General features: G+C 39.5%; 1 protein-coding gene across 7 annotated transcripts in view; it reads right to left on the reverse strand.

The window, feature by feature from the left end:
• The window catches only part of MAPKAP1 (MAPK associated protein 1), a 224,554-nt gene that overhangs the window by 170,236 nt on the left and 36,771 nt on the right, over positions 1-17,547 (reverse strand). For all 7 annotated transcript variants that reach the window (XR_006889485.1, XM_046667870.1, XM_046667878.1 and 4 more), the window contains one exon: positions 11,377-11,525. Coding sequence is in view for 5 of the 7 variants with exons in the window: in XM_046667870.1 (XP_046523826.1) it covers positions 11,377-11,525 (149 nt within the window). In the remaining 2 variants the exon portion in view is untranslated. The remainder of the gene's footprint in view (positions 1-11,376; positions 11,526-17,547) is intronic.

Raw genomic sequence — 17,547 nt, forward strand, 5'->3', positions numbered from 1 at the left:
GCCCAGCTGGAGAAGGAAGCCAAGGCTCCTGCTTTGCAGGAAGAGCTAAAGGAGCAAACCTCAACTGCGATCCCAACCTCCTTACAAAAAGGATGTGACTAGAACCTTTTCATTATGGCCAGCCTTAACTAAAGGAAATACCACACTTTCCCCTGACACCTGGGAAATGAAGCTCAGTGACAGCATAGGACACAAAATAATTTTAAAGATGACTCAGGAACAGTGGAAAACATCCTGAATTTTTCCTTTCCAAGTTAATTTTACCCAAAAAGACACCAAGTTTCCTTGACATCTATATAGAAGAAATGCATTATAATCCACCCGCATGAGACAATGTCAACTACACTCTGTCTACGCCACTTGTTTATCCCTGTCAGTGTGCTGATCCTGGATTGCAAACACCTGGAGAGTAGGAAGGCAGTCTTTTCAGCTCATCATATGCAATTAGCTATTTTTTAAAATCTTTGCAAAAATTGTGTTAAGACAAAGTTGACCCTAAAGTTAACTCAGAAATGACAGCTTGAGAAGTTATCATAATTTTAACCAAAAATGGGCTCCCAACATCTTACTTCACATCAACAGTACTCAGAAGTCCTCTACATTTTAAAATATAGACATCAGGAATATTAAAGAAATGCTTGTTCTATGTCAATCTGAGAACCACCTCAAAGCCTTAGGGAAATAAAAAGATCAGAGATCTTAGCATCATAAATTCTTGCAGATAGAATAAATTAAAAACTAATAGAATACAGTAAAGAAAGAGGGTGTGGAATCTGACACATTTGGATTCAAATTCTAGCCATCATTTGCCCTTTCTGTGAAGCTTTAGTTCCCATTCCCACAATGGTAATAACAATAATATCCACATTCAGGAATGTTGTGGGGACTGACAAGCCACTGTATACAAAGGGCCCATTACAGGGCCTGGTACAAAAGAGGAACTCAATAAAACACAGTTACGGTGATAATGATAAAACTTCCTTAAAAGGGGGTTTAAACCCCATAAGCTAGATTACAAGGATTTTGCTTCTAAAGGAAAACAATAATATCATAAAAAATACTTGTCTTAACACTATGCACTTAATAAGATAGGGGGGAAAAAGGTTACCATGGCTGAAAAAAAACTCCAGCAAGTTATTGTTTTGATGCCATAATTAGGAAGGGAAGATGAAAGTCAGCAAAACCACACTTTTAGAAAAGTGGTTATTAGATTTTCTTCTTTCCACTGTGGAAAAAGTCCTTCCTGTTGAAGAAGGCAGTGAAATTTTATCACAGCTATTGCTATTCATAAATCTTATATCTATTTTAATTCAATCTGGCCCTAGCCTCTGAGTCGCTGCACCACAATTTGATTACTATAACCATACTTTTTAACTGCTGTCAGGAAAGACAGCGCCTTATACAAACATCTGCCGGAACACATGCCTGCGTTCTCCAGCACCGGCCTTAAATCACGCGCCGGTGATGAATCTTTATCTGACACTAATACTTTTTAACTTCATACAGACAATTAAAATGAATTGTAGCTAAATGCACATATAACAAATCAATTTAATCTTTGGTTGCATAGTAGCATATTTTGCAAATTTCCTAAACTTACTTTCTTACATGTATCTTTGTCTAGGTGTTAAAACTTCAATTTAACAGAAAGGAGTGGAGATAAAACACTGCTCTTATGATACTGCCATGTAGTTGCAATCTTGAAGAGTAATGACATTTGAAATTTACCATTGCCATTTAAACAACTTCCACATTTATGTGTGGAGAGTGCCATGCTGGGCTTCATTGTAAGAATGACCAAAGTTGAGTCTCTGCCCTCTAGGAATTAATACAATCAAAATTCAGACAAACCCACCTAGGAAAACAAACTGGAGGAACGTCACTGCCGCCTCCACACTCCCACGGTCTTCTGTATCGATCTCTACTCCAGTACTTCTCACAGTCAATCCACTGCTAGTTGTTCACGGGTCTGTTCCTCTGCTCAATCAGATGCACCTGAAGTCATGGACCATCGTCAGTCTCCAGCACAGGGCACAAGCCTGACTATGAAGAGTGGTTCATCCACTTGTTGGCTATATGGACACTCGTATCTTCAAATTCCTCCAGGGCAGTCAGTCCTGTTTTTATCTATCAGTGCCTATACAGAGCCGTTATGTAATAAACATTTGAAATGAAGCAGTATACTGTGGGTGCTTAGTAAATAATTTGTTGGATGGACAGACGGACTAATGAATCCCCTCTATACACCAGGAAGATCAGTGGAAAAAAAATTGTGGGATATAGACTAGATTCTAAAGTGCAAAGCATTACTTCCTTCCCCAGCCCCAATATCTCATTATTTCTTTTTTACCTGCAAGAAAATTGAGGCTTACAAGATGCAGTAACCGACACAACAGACGCAACGGATAATAAGATTTAAACCAGTCTGTCAGATTTCAACTCCTCTGGTAAAGGGAATATTCTTTTGTTTTTAAATTCTGAAAAATTTCAATTATTAACAGTGTTTCCTGTTTCCTCCATAACAATGGCTGTGAAAGGGTCTAGGAAAGACAGCTGTAGTAGTGGAACAAGGAAAGGAGTTGGATACCAACTCTGCCACATACTAGTAGGGTATCCCTGAGCAAGTCACTTTCTCTTTCTGAGGCTCAGTTTCTTCATCAGTAAAATAGAGATAATACTCTCTACATCACAGTTTTGTTATGATCAATTAAAAGAGGAAAGTGCCAATATATACGTAGAAGATCAAATCTTAAAGAGTTCAAGTTTTCCCATCTATAACCTTCTACATGTCCCCGATGTCAATCGCTTCCCTAATCACAAAGATAACCTTAAAGCCAAAAGGAATCCAAGAGGTCATCTAAGCCAAGTTCCTCATTCTAAACATGCAGAAACCGAGGCTCAGAGATGGGAAGTGACTTGTCCCAGACCCCGAGTATGGCCAGGGCTAAAACTCACACCTTCTGATTCCGTATCTGTGTTCTTTCTACCACACGGTCTTCCAGTTCTGGAACTCAAGTTTCCACTTTTGTAAATGTGAATGTCATTAAGAATGAAAATAAAAATCTCTGAGAATCAGAACATCTAGACTCTATGCCCAGTTAGGTGACCCTAGGCCTTGATTTCTCTGGATAGTTGTCTTCAACAGAGTAAAATCAGGGCCGGTCCGGTGGCGCAGCGGTTAAGTGCGCACGTTCCGCTTTGGCGGCCCGGGATTCGTCAGTTCAGATCCCGGGTGCGGACATGGCACCGCTTGGCACACCATGCTGTGGTAGGCATCCCACGTATAAAGTAGAGGAAGATGGGCAGGGATGTTAGCTCAGGGCCAGGCTTCCTCGGAAAAAAAGAGGAGGATCGGCAGCAGATGTTAGCTTAGGGCTAATCTTCCCCCCAAAAAAAGAGTAAAATCAGGGCCTAGTACTCTGAGGGACAAGAAAATCTCTCTATTGCAAATTACACACAGCAAGGTACCCCAGATGAGGAGGCTGAGCCTAACACTCCACCGTCCCCAGTCCTCATCACACCTAGGATCGTCTCCTAAGCCTTCCCTGGGACCTCAGTGCTTGACATTCAGTCCAACCAGATTCATCTGCTAATCTGGTAATTAATTAGCTAGGAAAAAGGCAGTACTACACCAGAAATCTTGTTATAACAAAAATATCCATGTTTTACCTCTTAGTGCCTTAACCTTCAAGAATTACAATCAATATATTTTCTTAAATGACACCTGACATCTGCCTCACTTAAAATTACTCTCTCACTTTCTCCTCTTAACGGCCTAGTGAACTGGGTTGGGCATCTGAGAATACAGATCTGTTTCAGAGAAGTGAATGACTTCTGGGGCGATTCCTTAGCCAGAGTTCCAAAGCCGTTTGCAAAGTGGGAACAACGAAGAGGCTCCTGGCTCCCAGCCCGCTCTCCTCAGAAACCGCTCACTCAATGCCCCAAATGCAAACCAAACAAGCAGGATGCACCACACCCCCTCCAAAAAAGGATATGTGTAGTGTCTTCAAGAACATGGTAACAGGCTGTGATCTGTAGTCAACAGGCCCAAACCTGCTCACAATGGTTAATGTCCACCTCATCCTTGGCCCTCTCTCAGTGCTTCCTAATTCAGGGCTGGTATCATCATTCACCCAGTTCTCCACTCAGAATCGTCCTTGAAACTCCTTTCTCCCCCATTCTCTGACATCTAATCCATCATCAAGTCCTACCACTTTTACCTACTAAATATCTCTTGAATTCAACCACTCCTTCTCCATCACCAATAAGTAAGCCCAAGTTACCATCTCTCTTACCCGACCACTGCAAGTTTCTTGACTGGTCTCTCTGTCCTCATAAACACTTCAAGTGTATTCTCTTCAGCACAGCTCCAGTGATCTTTTCAAAACACAAATCTGATTATCTCACCTCCTCATTTAAATTTGTTCAAGGCTTTCCAGTGCTCTTAGGTTAAAGGGGACACTTCCACCAGCCATACCTGGTCTGCCCCTGTAGACCTCGCACCACACTCTACCTCACCCTTGGGTCTCCAGTCACACAGCCTTCTTACAGTTCCTCAAAACTGCCAAGCTCCCCCTTGCCTCAGTCTCTCTGTACATCCTTTCTCCTCCCTCTTCCTCTAGTTAGCTCTTACTCATCCTTCTGCTCTCAGGTCAAGAGTCACTTTCACAGGGATACCATCCTCGATGCCCTAGAACTAGAAGTAGGTCAAATGCCCTACGATAACACTCTCAAAGCCCCAAGAACCTCTGCTGGAAGTTGGTGTTTAATTCACAGTGATTATACTCTGATTGCAATTTTACATTTAGTGTTGTGATTATTTACATAACATCTATCTTCCTGCCAAGAGAAGAATTTCCGTGAGGTCAGAAACCAGGTCTGTTTCTGCTTACCACTGTATCCACATTTTACTTAACAGTGCCTAGTACACAGAATACCCTCACTAAATATGACGTCAATGAACAGCAATGTGGTCAAAGGAAAGGAAACTAACATATCTCTCAGCACTGGGCATGCATCAGGCACCTTGCTGCGTATGCATTTCTCATTTACATTAAGTGCTCACAACATTTTAAGATAAGTATCATTAACCTCATTTTACAGACATGAATACAGGCTCAAAGAGGCAAAATGATTTGATCAACATGACACAGCAAGTAAATGGTAAAGCTGGAATTCTAACCCAAGCCTGACAAACATGTTCTTTTCACTACAAAATTCTGCCTTCCTTTGAGAAACCTCTAAGCAAATGACGAATTCTACTTCTGATGGCAATTTCTAGAAGATGGCTCCACAACCAGAGGAAGCCACCACAGACTGGCAGGGTTCAGAACAGACTGTAGAAATGAGCCCTAGACACAAAGAGCTGAGTGGAATAAGCTAGTTTTGAGAACTTAGCCTTGAGAATTTAACTTCAGAGTAGGATGCTGGAAACACTTTTTTGTTGTTGTTCTAAGATTCCTATTTAAATCATTCTAAATACCATACAGACAAAAATCCCAAAGTCTTCCCTTGAAAGATTTTCAGAATAATGTCAAGCAAAAGGAAGAGGAATGCATTAATGGCAAGGGGGAAACAATCTCAAAAAAAAGATGTTATTAAGTTAATGAATTTCATCCTTCTCTTAGTGTACCATACTGTGTAAAAAGGTACTGAAGATCTAATATCTTTCTTTAGAAATAGAACAGACTAATAAAAACTGGTCTTTGAAAAGGAAGACTAGCAAAATAGTCACAGAGACAAGTCGTCAAGAGAATAACTGCTAAGATGATGCTGGGACTTGACGTGCCTGCCTTTAAAAAGGTATGTAAAAGGAGCCGATGGAAGAGGAGACAAATAGCTCCTAATACAAAACACACAATCACTTTAGGTTTGTCTCCCTTTTCTAAAAAATTTGTCTCTTAGTGAGCACTAAGTATGTGAACCTCAGGAGCACTTTTATTGAGAAGAAGGGAGGGAAATGAGACAGTCTTATGCAGCCAACTTCCTTCTTAGCCACCTCCTGGGAGGAGGGGGGCTGGCCACCTGGGGGGGGGGGATTCAGAAGCAAGGTCAAAGGCCAGAGGGTCCTTAGGCTCAAGGCCACACCGCAGTTTAGGCAGGAATAAGCAAAAGCTGCTGTCTAGAAACATAATCAGTACTAAAAAGTCCAGGTTATAATTTTTTGGAAAGAGATCATGAAGCTAAAGTAGTTTAACATATTAGAGGGGACCATTCTCATGACAATAGCAAATATTCCAAGTTCAGATGAGGAGCATTTTCCTCTAAGTGTAATTTTTTTTTTAACATGATTTCAACTCGCTGACCTTTCTGAGTCTGCAATATTTCTCAGCGGCTTCATGCTTTTCTGCAAAGTTTTAAGTGACTTTCTTTGAAGAGAGCCATTTAATGCCAATGACTGTAGAAAACATTTGTTCATAATTATCCAGACATAGGCTGGAACAATGCAGAAACAAGAGCAGCATGCACAAATGTATTTAAGGACTATCATCCCAAAATGCTGCTAAAAGCTATTAACCAGTATGTGTTAATTGCCACAGCATTCATATTAATTTTCACTTCAGGCTCGACATTGTGGAATATTTCCCCTGATACATTTTAAACAAAGTTTAATTTAAGGAACTGCTTCTATCAACACTTATGAAAATTAACAGCCAAGCAATTAGCGCTCATGAATTATCCCTTCCCCCATGCTCTCTGCAGCTTTCCTGTTAAAACAGTTGCTAACAGAGAAATGGTTACTTTCTAACAAGTTAACACAATCAAAGTCACAGTTGTCTATATGAACCAGAACTGGTTCTGCTTTTTTAAGCTTTGTCAAGGCAAACATTCTCCTTATATTTAGAGTATAATTTAGCTAAATCAAATAAGTAAGATATTTAACATTTTAGTAAACTGCCAAGCAATTACTAATACCAACCTATCTTCTCACCGGATGTTTAAGAAATAGCCATTGCCAAAAAGGAGGAAGTAATTACTAGTCTTAATCTTCCTAAAGTTAAAGGCCCAAAGCCCACTGGATTCCCTGGACTTCAACAGGAAGACGACCTGCACCCAGTCTGGTACACATCTTGTCTAACGATGCTATTCTAAACTGCCAGTTTCAAGAGCACATTCCCTCTCACTTGATCCTCTCAGCAACCTAATGAAGCACATAGGAGTTAGCAGCATCACTGGCCCCCACCCTTTACAGAGAGAGAAAGAGGCAGAAGTGGGGTATTTGTGGAATTCTTCCTATGTCTCAATCAATCCTCAGGAGGAAGATACCCTACAGTCGTCTCATTCCTCATATGAGCACTGGAGCTTCAGGAGGTTAAGAAACTAGCCTGAGGTCACACCATAAGTGGTGGAGTCAGGATTCAAACTCGGATCTCACAACAAAATAGGTCTGCTTACAAACTAAGTTACACTGCCTCTCATTGTGCCAGATGCTTTATCCCATCTGATGGTCTCATTAGCCTTGTGAGGAAGGAACTCTCATTTCTTTTCACAAGTAAAGAAAATGAGGTTGGGAGAGGTGAAAAACCTGACTGAGGTGACACAGTCGATAATCAGTACCATTCCTTTGTTTGTAACAGTATTGACAGGAAATGGGTATTTGAACTTCTGACTGATGATGGTGATGATGTCTACTGATGACGATAATACTTGCAAATCAGTTTAGCCAGAAAATGCACTAGCAAGAGCTTCTCAAGTAAGTGACTGCAATGGAAGGGAATGGAAATGGGATAGAAAGGATTGACACTTCTTAAAACATGACCTCATTTGAAACAGATGGAGAGACAGGGTGGAAATCCGCATATTCAGAGGCCCTCACATCAGTGCGAGATGTTTACTACCTATCAGAAGAGCCCACTCCCTCGTCACCTCAAAGCAACCCCTTGTCACACACAAACAACACTTCTCACAGACAGGGAAAGCAGGAGGACTGGCACAGGAAGGTTTCCAATTGTCTCAACCTCTGGAACAGAGGCTTTGTTTCGGTAGTGAGGCTATTCAGAGGTCCTGTTTCCAACAGCCCCCAAGAATTCAGGCAGATGGTTGAGCCTGGTTTTGCCTTGTCTGACTGAGCATTTCCTAAAACCACTGGCAATCTGTCTTGGACTTTTTTCAAATGATCAGTAAAGAGAGTTATTAATAATCTATGAATCTAAACAGGTCACAGAAAGCACCACAAATTTGCCAGACATAATATAAACATAATAAACCTGATCAAAAAAACTGTCAAAATTACAACAAAGCACATGCCTAAGTATAGCCTCTCTCTCAATTGCATGCCTTCAAGAAATTATTAACCAACCACAATTTTTTTTTAAGATTTTATTTTTCCTTTTTCTCCTCAAAGCCCCCCAGTACATAGCTGTGTATTTTTACTTGTGGGTCCTTCTAGTTGTGGCATTTGGGATGCCGCTTCAGCATGGCTTATGAGCAGTGCCATGTCTGCATCCAGGATCCGAACCGGTAAACCCTGGGCCACCAAAACCGAGTGTGCGAACTTAACCACTTGGCCATGGGGCCGGCCCCAACCAATCACAATTTTTTAAAATTAAATTATTAACCAGCTACAGAAACCAAAAATCATCTGGAAGTATTCACATTACTTTGGCACAATAGCTAAGAGATGCTTATCCTTAAAGTCACTAAACCCAAGAACAATCCAGTTTGCACAAACCATTAAAGATACTAGATGTGCTAGCTTAACTACGATGTAATTGTAAAGCCATACCAAAAGCAAAATCCTTTTCTCAAATCTAACGCTAGTTTAATCTTGAGGAGGATTTCACAGCAGTTAGTCTCCTGAGGAAATACATAATTAAGTAGTTTTTTAGCATATTTAATTAGACCCCAAACTCTTCCCTGTCCCTTTCTCTCCCCAATTATGTACCATTTGCCCAAGAGACCTAAGCAACTCAGTTAATTATGTAAATAAGGCAAGCATTATTCCCAAGAAAAGCATTGTGAATATTTGTAGGGGGAAAAAATGTACATATTTTAGTGGCTATAACAAACCTTTGCAGAAAACAAAAAAATAGGACTATCAAAATACACGGGAAACCCTTATATTTGAGGCAAAAAGCATGGAGTTCAATGACAAGATGGTGAATCATTAAAACAGGACACTCCTTAAATATGAGCTGAATAAAAATAAAATAATTTTAAGTTACAACAGTAACAAAAATTTAGTGCTGAACGTCAAATGATTTATGAGAAGAATCAATCTGGAAATTATTAAAGTCGACTCTCACAGAAAAGGCTTTATTATCAGGGGGTTGACATGATCTTAACTCTAGAGGCAGCCATAGTGCTGTTATAACTACTACAATCCCATTATTATGCAATCACAAAATGCTAATTTGATCATTTTGAGGTGTTATTTGAATAGTCATTTTAATTTCTAGGTTACAAAAAGGCTTGACTCAAGTATAATTCTCTATTAATCATTGAGATGTCATTGAATATCATATTGATGCATTTCACAAAGATAAAGAAAGACTAATTTAATATGTACAGTACAATATCCTTCAAATATTAGCCACTTTCATTACATATCTGCCAAATGCATCAATATTAAATAATAGATGAGAACAAGGGTTTAATTGTGTTTTAGCAATCGTACTATGTAGGAATAATAATAAAATAGCACCACATCACAAGATAGACTTATCGATATATAAATCTTTCTTAATCAACGTGTAATGGTAACTGCCCCATGCTCAGATCCTTTCCTGATTACAAATGACTTGATACGACAAAAGCATCAAAAGTCTTAAGCATAAACACATCTAGCAAAAATAATTCCTTTGTGACTGTGGAAATAGCTTTACATTTTTTTTAATTTCACCCTGGCACTTCAGAAGTTAGATATATAGCAAACAGAGCTCCCAACCTTCTGACAAATCCAAACCTAAGTAATTTATAATAGAAGCTAATGGCATAACGAGAATTCTAGAATATAGTATTTTTAAAAATCTGTGCTATTTTGTTGGCATCAAAGCATTATCATGTATTAATTATTCCAGCAATTACATCCTCAAAGCATGAGACAGTATCAGGCAATGGAAGCAAAGAAATTCCAGGCACGTAACCTAATCCCAATAACTTCACATATCTAAATGAATCAATTGTAGGATTTAAGAAAAAATCCTCTACAGTCCGACTCGCCATTTTCCAGAGGCTGATGTTCCTGTCCTCTAGGGGGACCCTTCCTTCTCTTTGCTGTACTCCACAAGAAGAAACAGGAGAAGGTGGCAGGCGGAAAGCTAAAGAGAAGACTTACATCAATATGCCCTCTAATTCAGTGACAGTGCTTTCAGATGTTCTTTGGATGAAACTCCTAAGCATGTTAGTATTTTTATGATATTTACGCATTTTGTTTCTAGTTCTTGCTCTCATTCCCCACCAACATCAACATGGCCGATGGCCATAAATGCTTACTTAAACCTATGGAGACATGCTGAACTGTATGAGGTAAAAGCGCTTTAAAGAGAAAACATCTCCTTGCTCAAAGATGACAGCTGACAGAACCAGCACATAACCAGAACCTGAATATGAAAAATGCAAACATAAGCAAAGAGCTGTGTGTTTATTAATTGCAATGGTGTTGAAATAAGACAAATTGTATACAAGCCCTCCAGGCAACAAGCTATTACTCAGCACCCCCAACCCACTGCCAGACAGCAAACATAATGGCCATAAATATAAAAATCAACTGCACTGTCTCCTGAAAGAGGCAAGCGCAGTTCCGCTCAGATCCAGGATGGCAGGGCGTGAGGGGGAGACGCTTCTGCACAGGGAAGTAAACTCCACCTAAAACAGTGGCCATTTTTCTAAAAGGAAAATAAACACACTTTAATTTTACAACTGCAAATTGTGAGAACAGGAAAAAATAAAGTCACCCTGCACAGCAAGTGTCAAACAACATTCCCTATAATGAAATACTGCCACGGAAAGCAATGGCCTAGAATTCTGAAATGAAGCTCTAACCTCAACAATTTCTGCAGTTATAACAAAGAATCAGACAAGACAATGCAAACTGCCTCCCAGAACCACTTTCAAGGCTTTCCCAACACAATTAGACCTTGATTAATCATAACTCACCTAACCCAAACCCACAAGTGCATTTAGGAGATAAAAAAGGAGAAAAATACACACACGCATATCTTAGGTCTATTTTTGTTTTAATCCTCCCAAACATACTACTGTGGAAATAACTTTAAGCCCAAACTCAGACCTTTTTATATCCTCAGTCTTAGAAAATATGAATGACATTCTATAATTACTCTGGATCACTTCCAAAACCTTAAATCTAATAATAATAATAACACCATCACCAATTCCACTCAACTGAGATTTTACTTCAGTTTCATTTTCACTTACCTTGCCATCAAATTTGGAATACTCATTAAAGGGATTATTCAGCTGCAGAGGGCACTGCTCCAGGCGCACAGATAATATGGACTGCTTTCCAGAACTTGAAGGTTTCTCTTTGAGGGACTTTTTTTCAAACAATGACTTTAACTCCTGGGCTGTGATACAAGAGAAAGATAAAAAACATCTTTTTGATTACAACACAGAGAGACAGCCTGTCTACCCTCCCCAAGAAGTCTTTCTTGGAACCTTAAGGAGGGAGTGTCCAGAAACACACGCAGGTCTGAGGTGGGCAAACAGCCCTGCACGTACTTCAGTGTTTGTGCATTGAAAAGGCAGACACTTGAAAAAACATGCAGGTCAGGATTGTCAATCTAGGACTTGGGTTTCAGGAAGGGGGCAGAGTCAGACAAACCAACAGAGTATTCTGTAAGAAAAGTATTCACAGCAGAGACCTAAGCTTTGGCCTGGCTTTGCCACTAAGAGAAATGTGACACTGGACAATTCACTAAACTCCTCTGGGCTTGTCAAACTAGATAATCTTGAAGATCTCTCCTGGCTCCAATACTATGTGATTTTGAAATTCTAGTTCTTCAAGGTCAAGGTTCACATCTTAATCCTCTCACACTTCCTAATGACACCTGGCACAAAATCTGGATGATAAACATGAGGAGGAGGAAAAGGAGAAAGAGTACTTACAATAATAGTAGCAAACATTTATTGAGCAAGCACCGTAGCTCATTGAGTCCCCATAACATGTCTATAAGATAGATACCAGCAGCATCTCAATTTTGTCAATGTGCAAACTGAAGCTAGAATATTCTGATTAGCCCCAGGCCACACAGCGAACAAGTGGCAGAGCTAAGATTTGCACCCAGCCGAGGCTCTTAGCCCTTAGGCACTAACGAACAAAGCAGACCTTCAATAAACTCTGCTGCATGAATCAACGAATAAAATAATGATTGCAGGAACTCAGATTAAATTATTATTAAATCAAAATCTTCAGCTCTTATTCATTAGTGAACCGAGACAAGTCAGTTCCATATCGTCTAAAAGATCATTTAATTTTTTAAATTAATCTCAATACCATTTAAGTTGGTAGCTAAATGATAAGGACACGAGAGTTCATTATACTTTTTATTTTTGTGAATATTAGAAATTTTCCATATTTAAAATTTTAAATCAATCTTAGATCTTAAAATCTGCAATGAATAGGTTCAATCCCATTCCACTCTTGAGCATAGCCAAATTGAACTGAGAGAGATCAAACAGAACTCTGAAAGAGCCACTCAGAACTTTTCAACAAACCAGCGGGCAAATTTATCAAAGGAGTCCCTATAGATTTAAGTGGCAAACCAGGAGAAAAGGATCTAATTCTTTTTTAAAATGTGGCACTTGACTATCCAATTCCAGGTTCTGAATATATAAGCACATGTAAGCAACAGAGATTAAACACACATTTGAAAAAGGTTTAGATTACTATTCAAGTGGTATTTTAAATATTGGAAACATTATTCTACCTGTAATCTCTTACTGATTTTATTGCTCTACTTTGGAAAGGAATGAGCCCCCATTAAGAACCTCCCATGGGCCGGCAACAGTGCTGGGCGTTTTCATACCTGTCCTCACAACCATCCTAAGAGACAGGTTACTAGTAGCTCCACGCAGAAACGGAGGTGGAGGAAACTAAGTAACTTCGCGAAGTCACACAACTGGTATCAGTAGGGTTAGGTGTGAGGTGGTGATGTATTATATTAACTCTTCTATTCTCAGACTAATTCACACTTAGACCTCTCACCTCAACCTCTGATATTTTCCCTCTTCCTCCCTTGCTTCCTTCATCACAGAGAAATAGAAACAACCACAGAAGAAGTTCTGCATGCTCTCACCTGCATCTCCACCTGCCTTCTCTAATATCATTTGGATGAACCACCTATGCCCCTATCAGATCAGCCCCTCCTTTGTGCACTAGCTCTCATCCCCTCTTGCTGACTCAGGGGCATTACTCAAGCAATTCTCTCCCATCTCTCTTCCATTTTCAGTTTTTCCCTCTTACTGGATTAGTCACATCAGCACACAAAGATATGAAATCCTGCTCACAAAATTTTTTTTTAAAATACTCCCTTGATCCCATACTCCTTTCCAATTACTTCCTATTTTTCTGCTCCTCAAACGTTTGTCTGTATTCTTACTGTCCAATTCCTCTCCTCTCATTCATTCAAACCTACTCCAATCAGGCACTCAGGCCCCACCACTCCACCAAAGTAACTTTCATCAGGGCCACTAATGATCCCCTTGTTGCCAAATCTATTGGTCAGTCCTCATCTACAAGACCTCTTGGTAGCATTTGACACGGTTCATCACATCTTCCTTTTTTTGTTTTTTAGCACATTCTGTTTTTTTTTTGGATTTCATTTTTCCTTTTTCTCCCCAAGCGCCCCAGTACATAGTTGTACATTCTTTGTTGTGGGTCCTTCTAGTTGTGGCATGTGGGACGCTGCCTCAGCGTGGTTTGATGAGCAGTGCCATGTCCGTGCCCAGGATTCGAACCAACGAAACACTGGGCCGCCTGCAGCGGAGCGCGCGAACTTAACCACTCGGCCACGGGGCCAGCCCCACATCTTCCATTTTGAAACACTTTTTTCACTTGGTTTCTCCACTCTATCTTCGATCTAGTTCTCATCCTGTCTTTCAGGCCATTCCTACTCAGTCTCCTGGCCCATTCCTCCTCATTTTCTCCTGAATTTCTGGCATTCCTCAAAGCATAGTGCTTGAGCCTTTTCTTTGCTCTATCTACATCCCAAACCCTGGGTGATCCCACCCAGCCTTAGGTTTTTAAAGATTTTTTTATTTTTCCTTTTTCTCCCAAAGGCCCCCCGGTAGATAGTTGTGTATTTTTAGTTGTGGGTCCTTCTAGTTGTGGCATGTGGGACGCCGCCTCAGCATGGCTTGATGAGCAGTGCCATGTCCGTGCCCAGGATTTGAACTGGCGAGACCCTGGACGGCCGAAGCAGAGCACACGAACTTAACCACTCAGCCACGGGGTCGGCCCCCAAGCATTAGGTTTTTAAATACCATTCTACAAGAGGCAAAACAAAGTGGCAGTGATATAAATCAGAACAATGATTACCTCTGGGGAGTAGACTGACTAGAAAGGGGCACAAGAGAACTTTCCAGGGTATAGAACTGCCCTATACTTGACTGGGATGTTAGTTACAGAGGTATATATGTTTGTCAAAAGTCATTGAACTGTACATTTAACATCAGTACATTTCACTGTATGTAAAACATATCTCAACAAAAAATAAGTGAGTAAAAAGGGGAAACTTATTAAATAAATATCTTCCACATGCTAATAATTTCCAAATGAATATTCCTAGATCTAAACACTCCCTACAATCATAGACTCACATATTCAATTTTCTATATGACACCTCCACTTGGATGCCCAATAGGTATCTCAAACTTTACTTGTCCATAACCAAACTCTTGATCTTCCCCCAAACCTGTCTCTCCCACAATCTTCTCCTTCCCAGTTACTGGCAACTCAATCCTGCAGGCCAAAAACTTTGGAGTCCTTCTCACTCTTATCTTTCTCTCATACCCTATATCCCACCCAGCATCAGATCCTTCAAAAGATATCCAGAACCATCTCTACAGCCACCAAAGCTGGATTATTACCACCACCTTCAAATTAGTATTCTTATTTCTGCCTTTGCCTCCTCCACCCACACCCCAACCACCGTCTCTTCTCAACACAGCAGCCAATATGAGTCTTTTAAAATATGTTATAAACTTCAGAATAAGAAGAAAATTGATAAATTTGACCACATTAAAATAAAAAACTTTCGTATGGGAAAAAATTAGTGATGTAAAAAGAAAAAGTATAAACTAGGAAAGAATAAAGGTTAACATTCCTAAGACATAAAGATTCTAAAAGTAGAGAAGACATGACCAACAACTCTATAGAAAAATGGACAAGAGATAAGAAACGTCCACGTAAAAAGAAATTCAGACAGGGGGCTGGCCCCGTGGCCGAGTGGTTAAGTTCGCGCGCTCTGCTGTAGGCGGCCCAGTGTTTCGTTGGTTCGAATCCTGGGCGCGGACATGGCATTGCTCATCAAACCACGCTGAGGTGGCGTCCCACATGCCACAACTAGAAGGACCCACAACTAAGAATGTACAACTATGTACTGGGGGGCTTTGGGGAGAAAAAGGAAAAAATAAAAAAATCTGAAAAAAAAAAAGAAATTCAGACAGCTCTTAAACAAATGGAAAGATGCTCAACCACATCTATAATAAGAGATATGCAAATTAAAACAACACTAAGATATCATTCCACATCTATCAGATTGGCAAAAATCTGAAAGTTTGAGGCTATGAGGAAATAGACACTCTACACACTACTTGAGGGAATGCAAAATAGCAAAACCCCTATGGAGGGCAACTTTGGCAATATTAAGGAAAATCACAAATTTACCCTTTGACCCAACAACATCACTTTCGGGCTTCTAATCTTAGATACGCTAGCAAAAAACAAACCACATACGCATAAGGCTATTCTCTGCTGTGCCATCTGCAACAGCAAAAGCCTAAAAACAATCAAATATCCCTCAAGAGGGGACTGATTGGCTCAGCTGAGGGACATCCACATCAGGGAGCACTATGGAGCTGCAAAATGGAACAAAGTCTCTACATATTGCTCCTGAGTAATTCTCAGGATGTGGTGCTCAGTGAAAAAAGTGTTGCAGAAAATAGCGTGAAGTATGCTATCTTTAATCTAAAAAGAGGAAGATATGAATATAAATATGCTTATATATAGTATTAGGTGGACAGAAAAACCAAAATCTTTTTAAAAATGACTATCTACAAGAAGAGGAGACAAGAACTGAAGTTAGACTTCTCTGATTTTACCTTGTTTTATGTATTCAACTTTGGAACCATGTAAGTGTTCTATATAATTATTAAAGAAAACTAAAAGTGCAATCTCTTAAAAAAAAAGCAAAATACAATAAATGAACCCAAGTATAATATTGAGTTGGCGGTTTAACTACAAAGAGAAGAATTAATTAACTTTATCATACAGCAATCTGACTGTACATTCCCTAATGGAACATACCAAAAAGACAAAAAAAAAAACCCCTCTGCTTTTACCAATCATATTGTTAGTAATAACCCTGGTATTTCTATTCTGGAACCAAGATTTTCAGCATGAAAGAAAAGATACATAAACATAAAATCAAAAAAGTTAAGTAAACACTGTGTAATCTTCAATTTGAATTGGAATTATCAGCATTAACTCACAATGTGTTTCCTCTTAAAAATTTTATTTTTTTCTGAGCTCTATCCCCTGAAAAGGCCTACAAGGGAGAAAAAACCAAGCCAGTGACCACCCCTAGAAGTCAGGCTGTGGTCTCGTAATGCCATTTACCTAAATGCTGAAAACCACCAAGACTCCCTGGGGAGTGGCTGATTCCAAATTTGGGGAAGCAAATGTGTAAGATGAGCCTGGAACATCTTGTCATCCAAAAAAATAAGGAGGCTATAAAAGATTATTGGAATTGTATCCGAAAAACTTAGCAGCCAATGTGAAGGGACTCACTACACAAAGGACAATTATAACGTCAAAAAAAGAATAACAACTGCAATGAACTGAAAAATATAAAATATGCTGTAAAAATCCAAGAGTTCACGATGATACAAAGGAAAAAACCCTCACTGGTCGTCTACTTAGGATGCTAGGGAACAAACTCTTTATTCTGAAAACTATTAACAAAGGGAAAGAATCAAGCATTTATCCTACCTTTCTTGTAGGGACTATATCTGACGATAACCAAATAATAGATTAGGAAAAGTTCTTCTTTATATAAAACAAACTAATAAATGAAGAAAGACTGAATTAGAAATCACTATTTTGCAACTCCTAATGAAATAACGCATCTAGGAAAAGCCCACCAATGGCCACAAAAACCATTAGACGAAAAGCTGATGGCAGTAACTTAACAATGGATGGATAACACCTGATTCCACCATCAATCTTATCATCACAAAAAAGACAAGATATTCCATGTTTCCTAGTGTGAGGCAACAGGAAGTACACAGATGAGCATGTACAAAGTACTCTTACCAAAAATCAAACTTCAATCTGAGCAAGTTTCTAGATCTAACTAACAGTCTATA

Source organism: Equus quagga, chromosome 1 (assembly GCF_021613505.1).
Source record: "Equus quagga isolate Etosha38 chromosome 1, UCLA_HA_Equagga_1.0, whole genome shotgun sequence".
Lineage (NCBI taxonomy): Eukaryota > Metazoa > Chordata > Mammalia > Perissodactyla > Equidae > Equus > Equus quagga.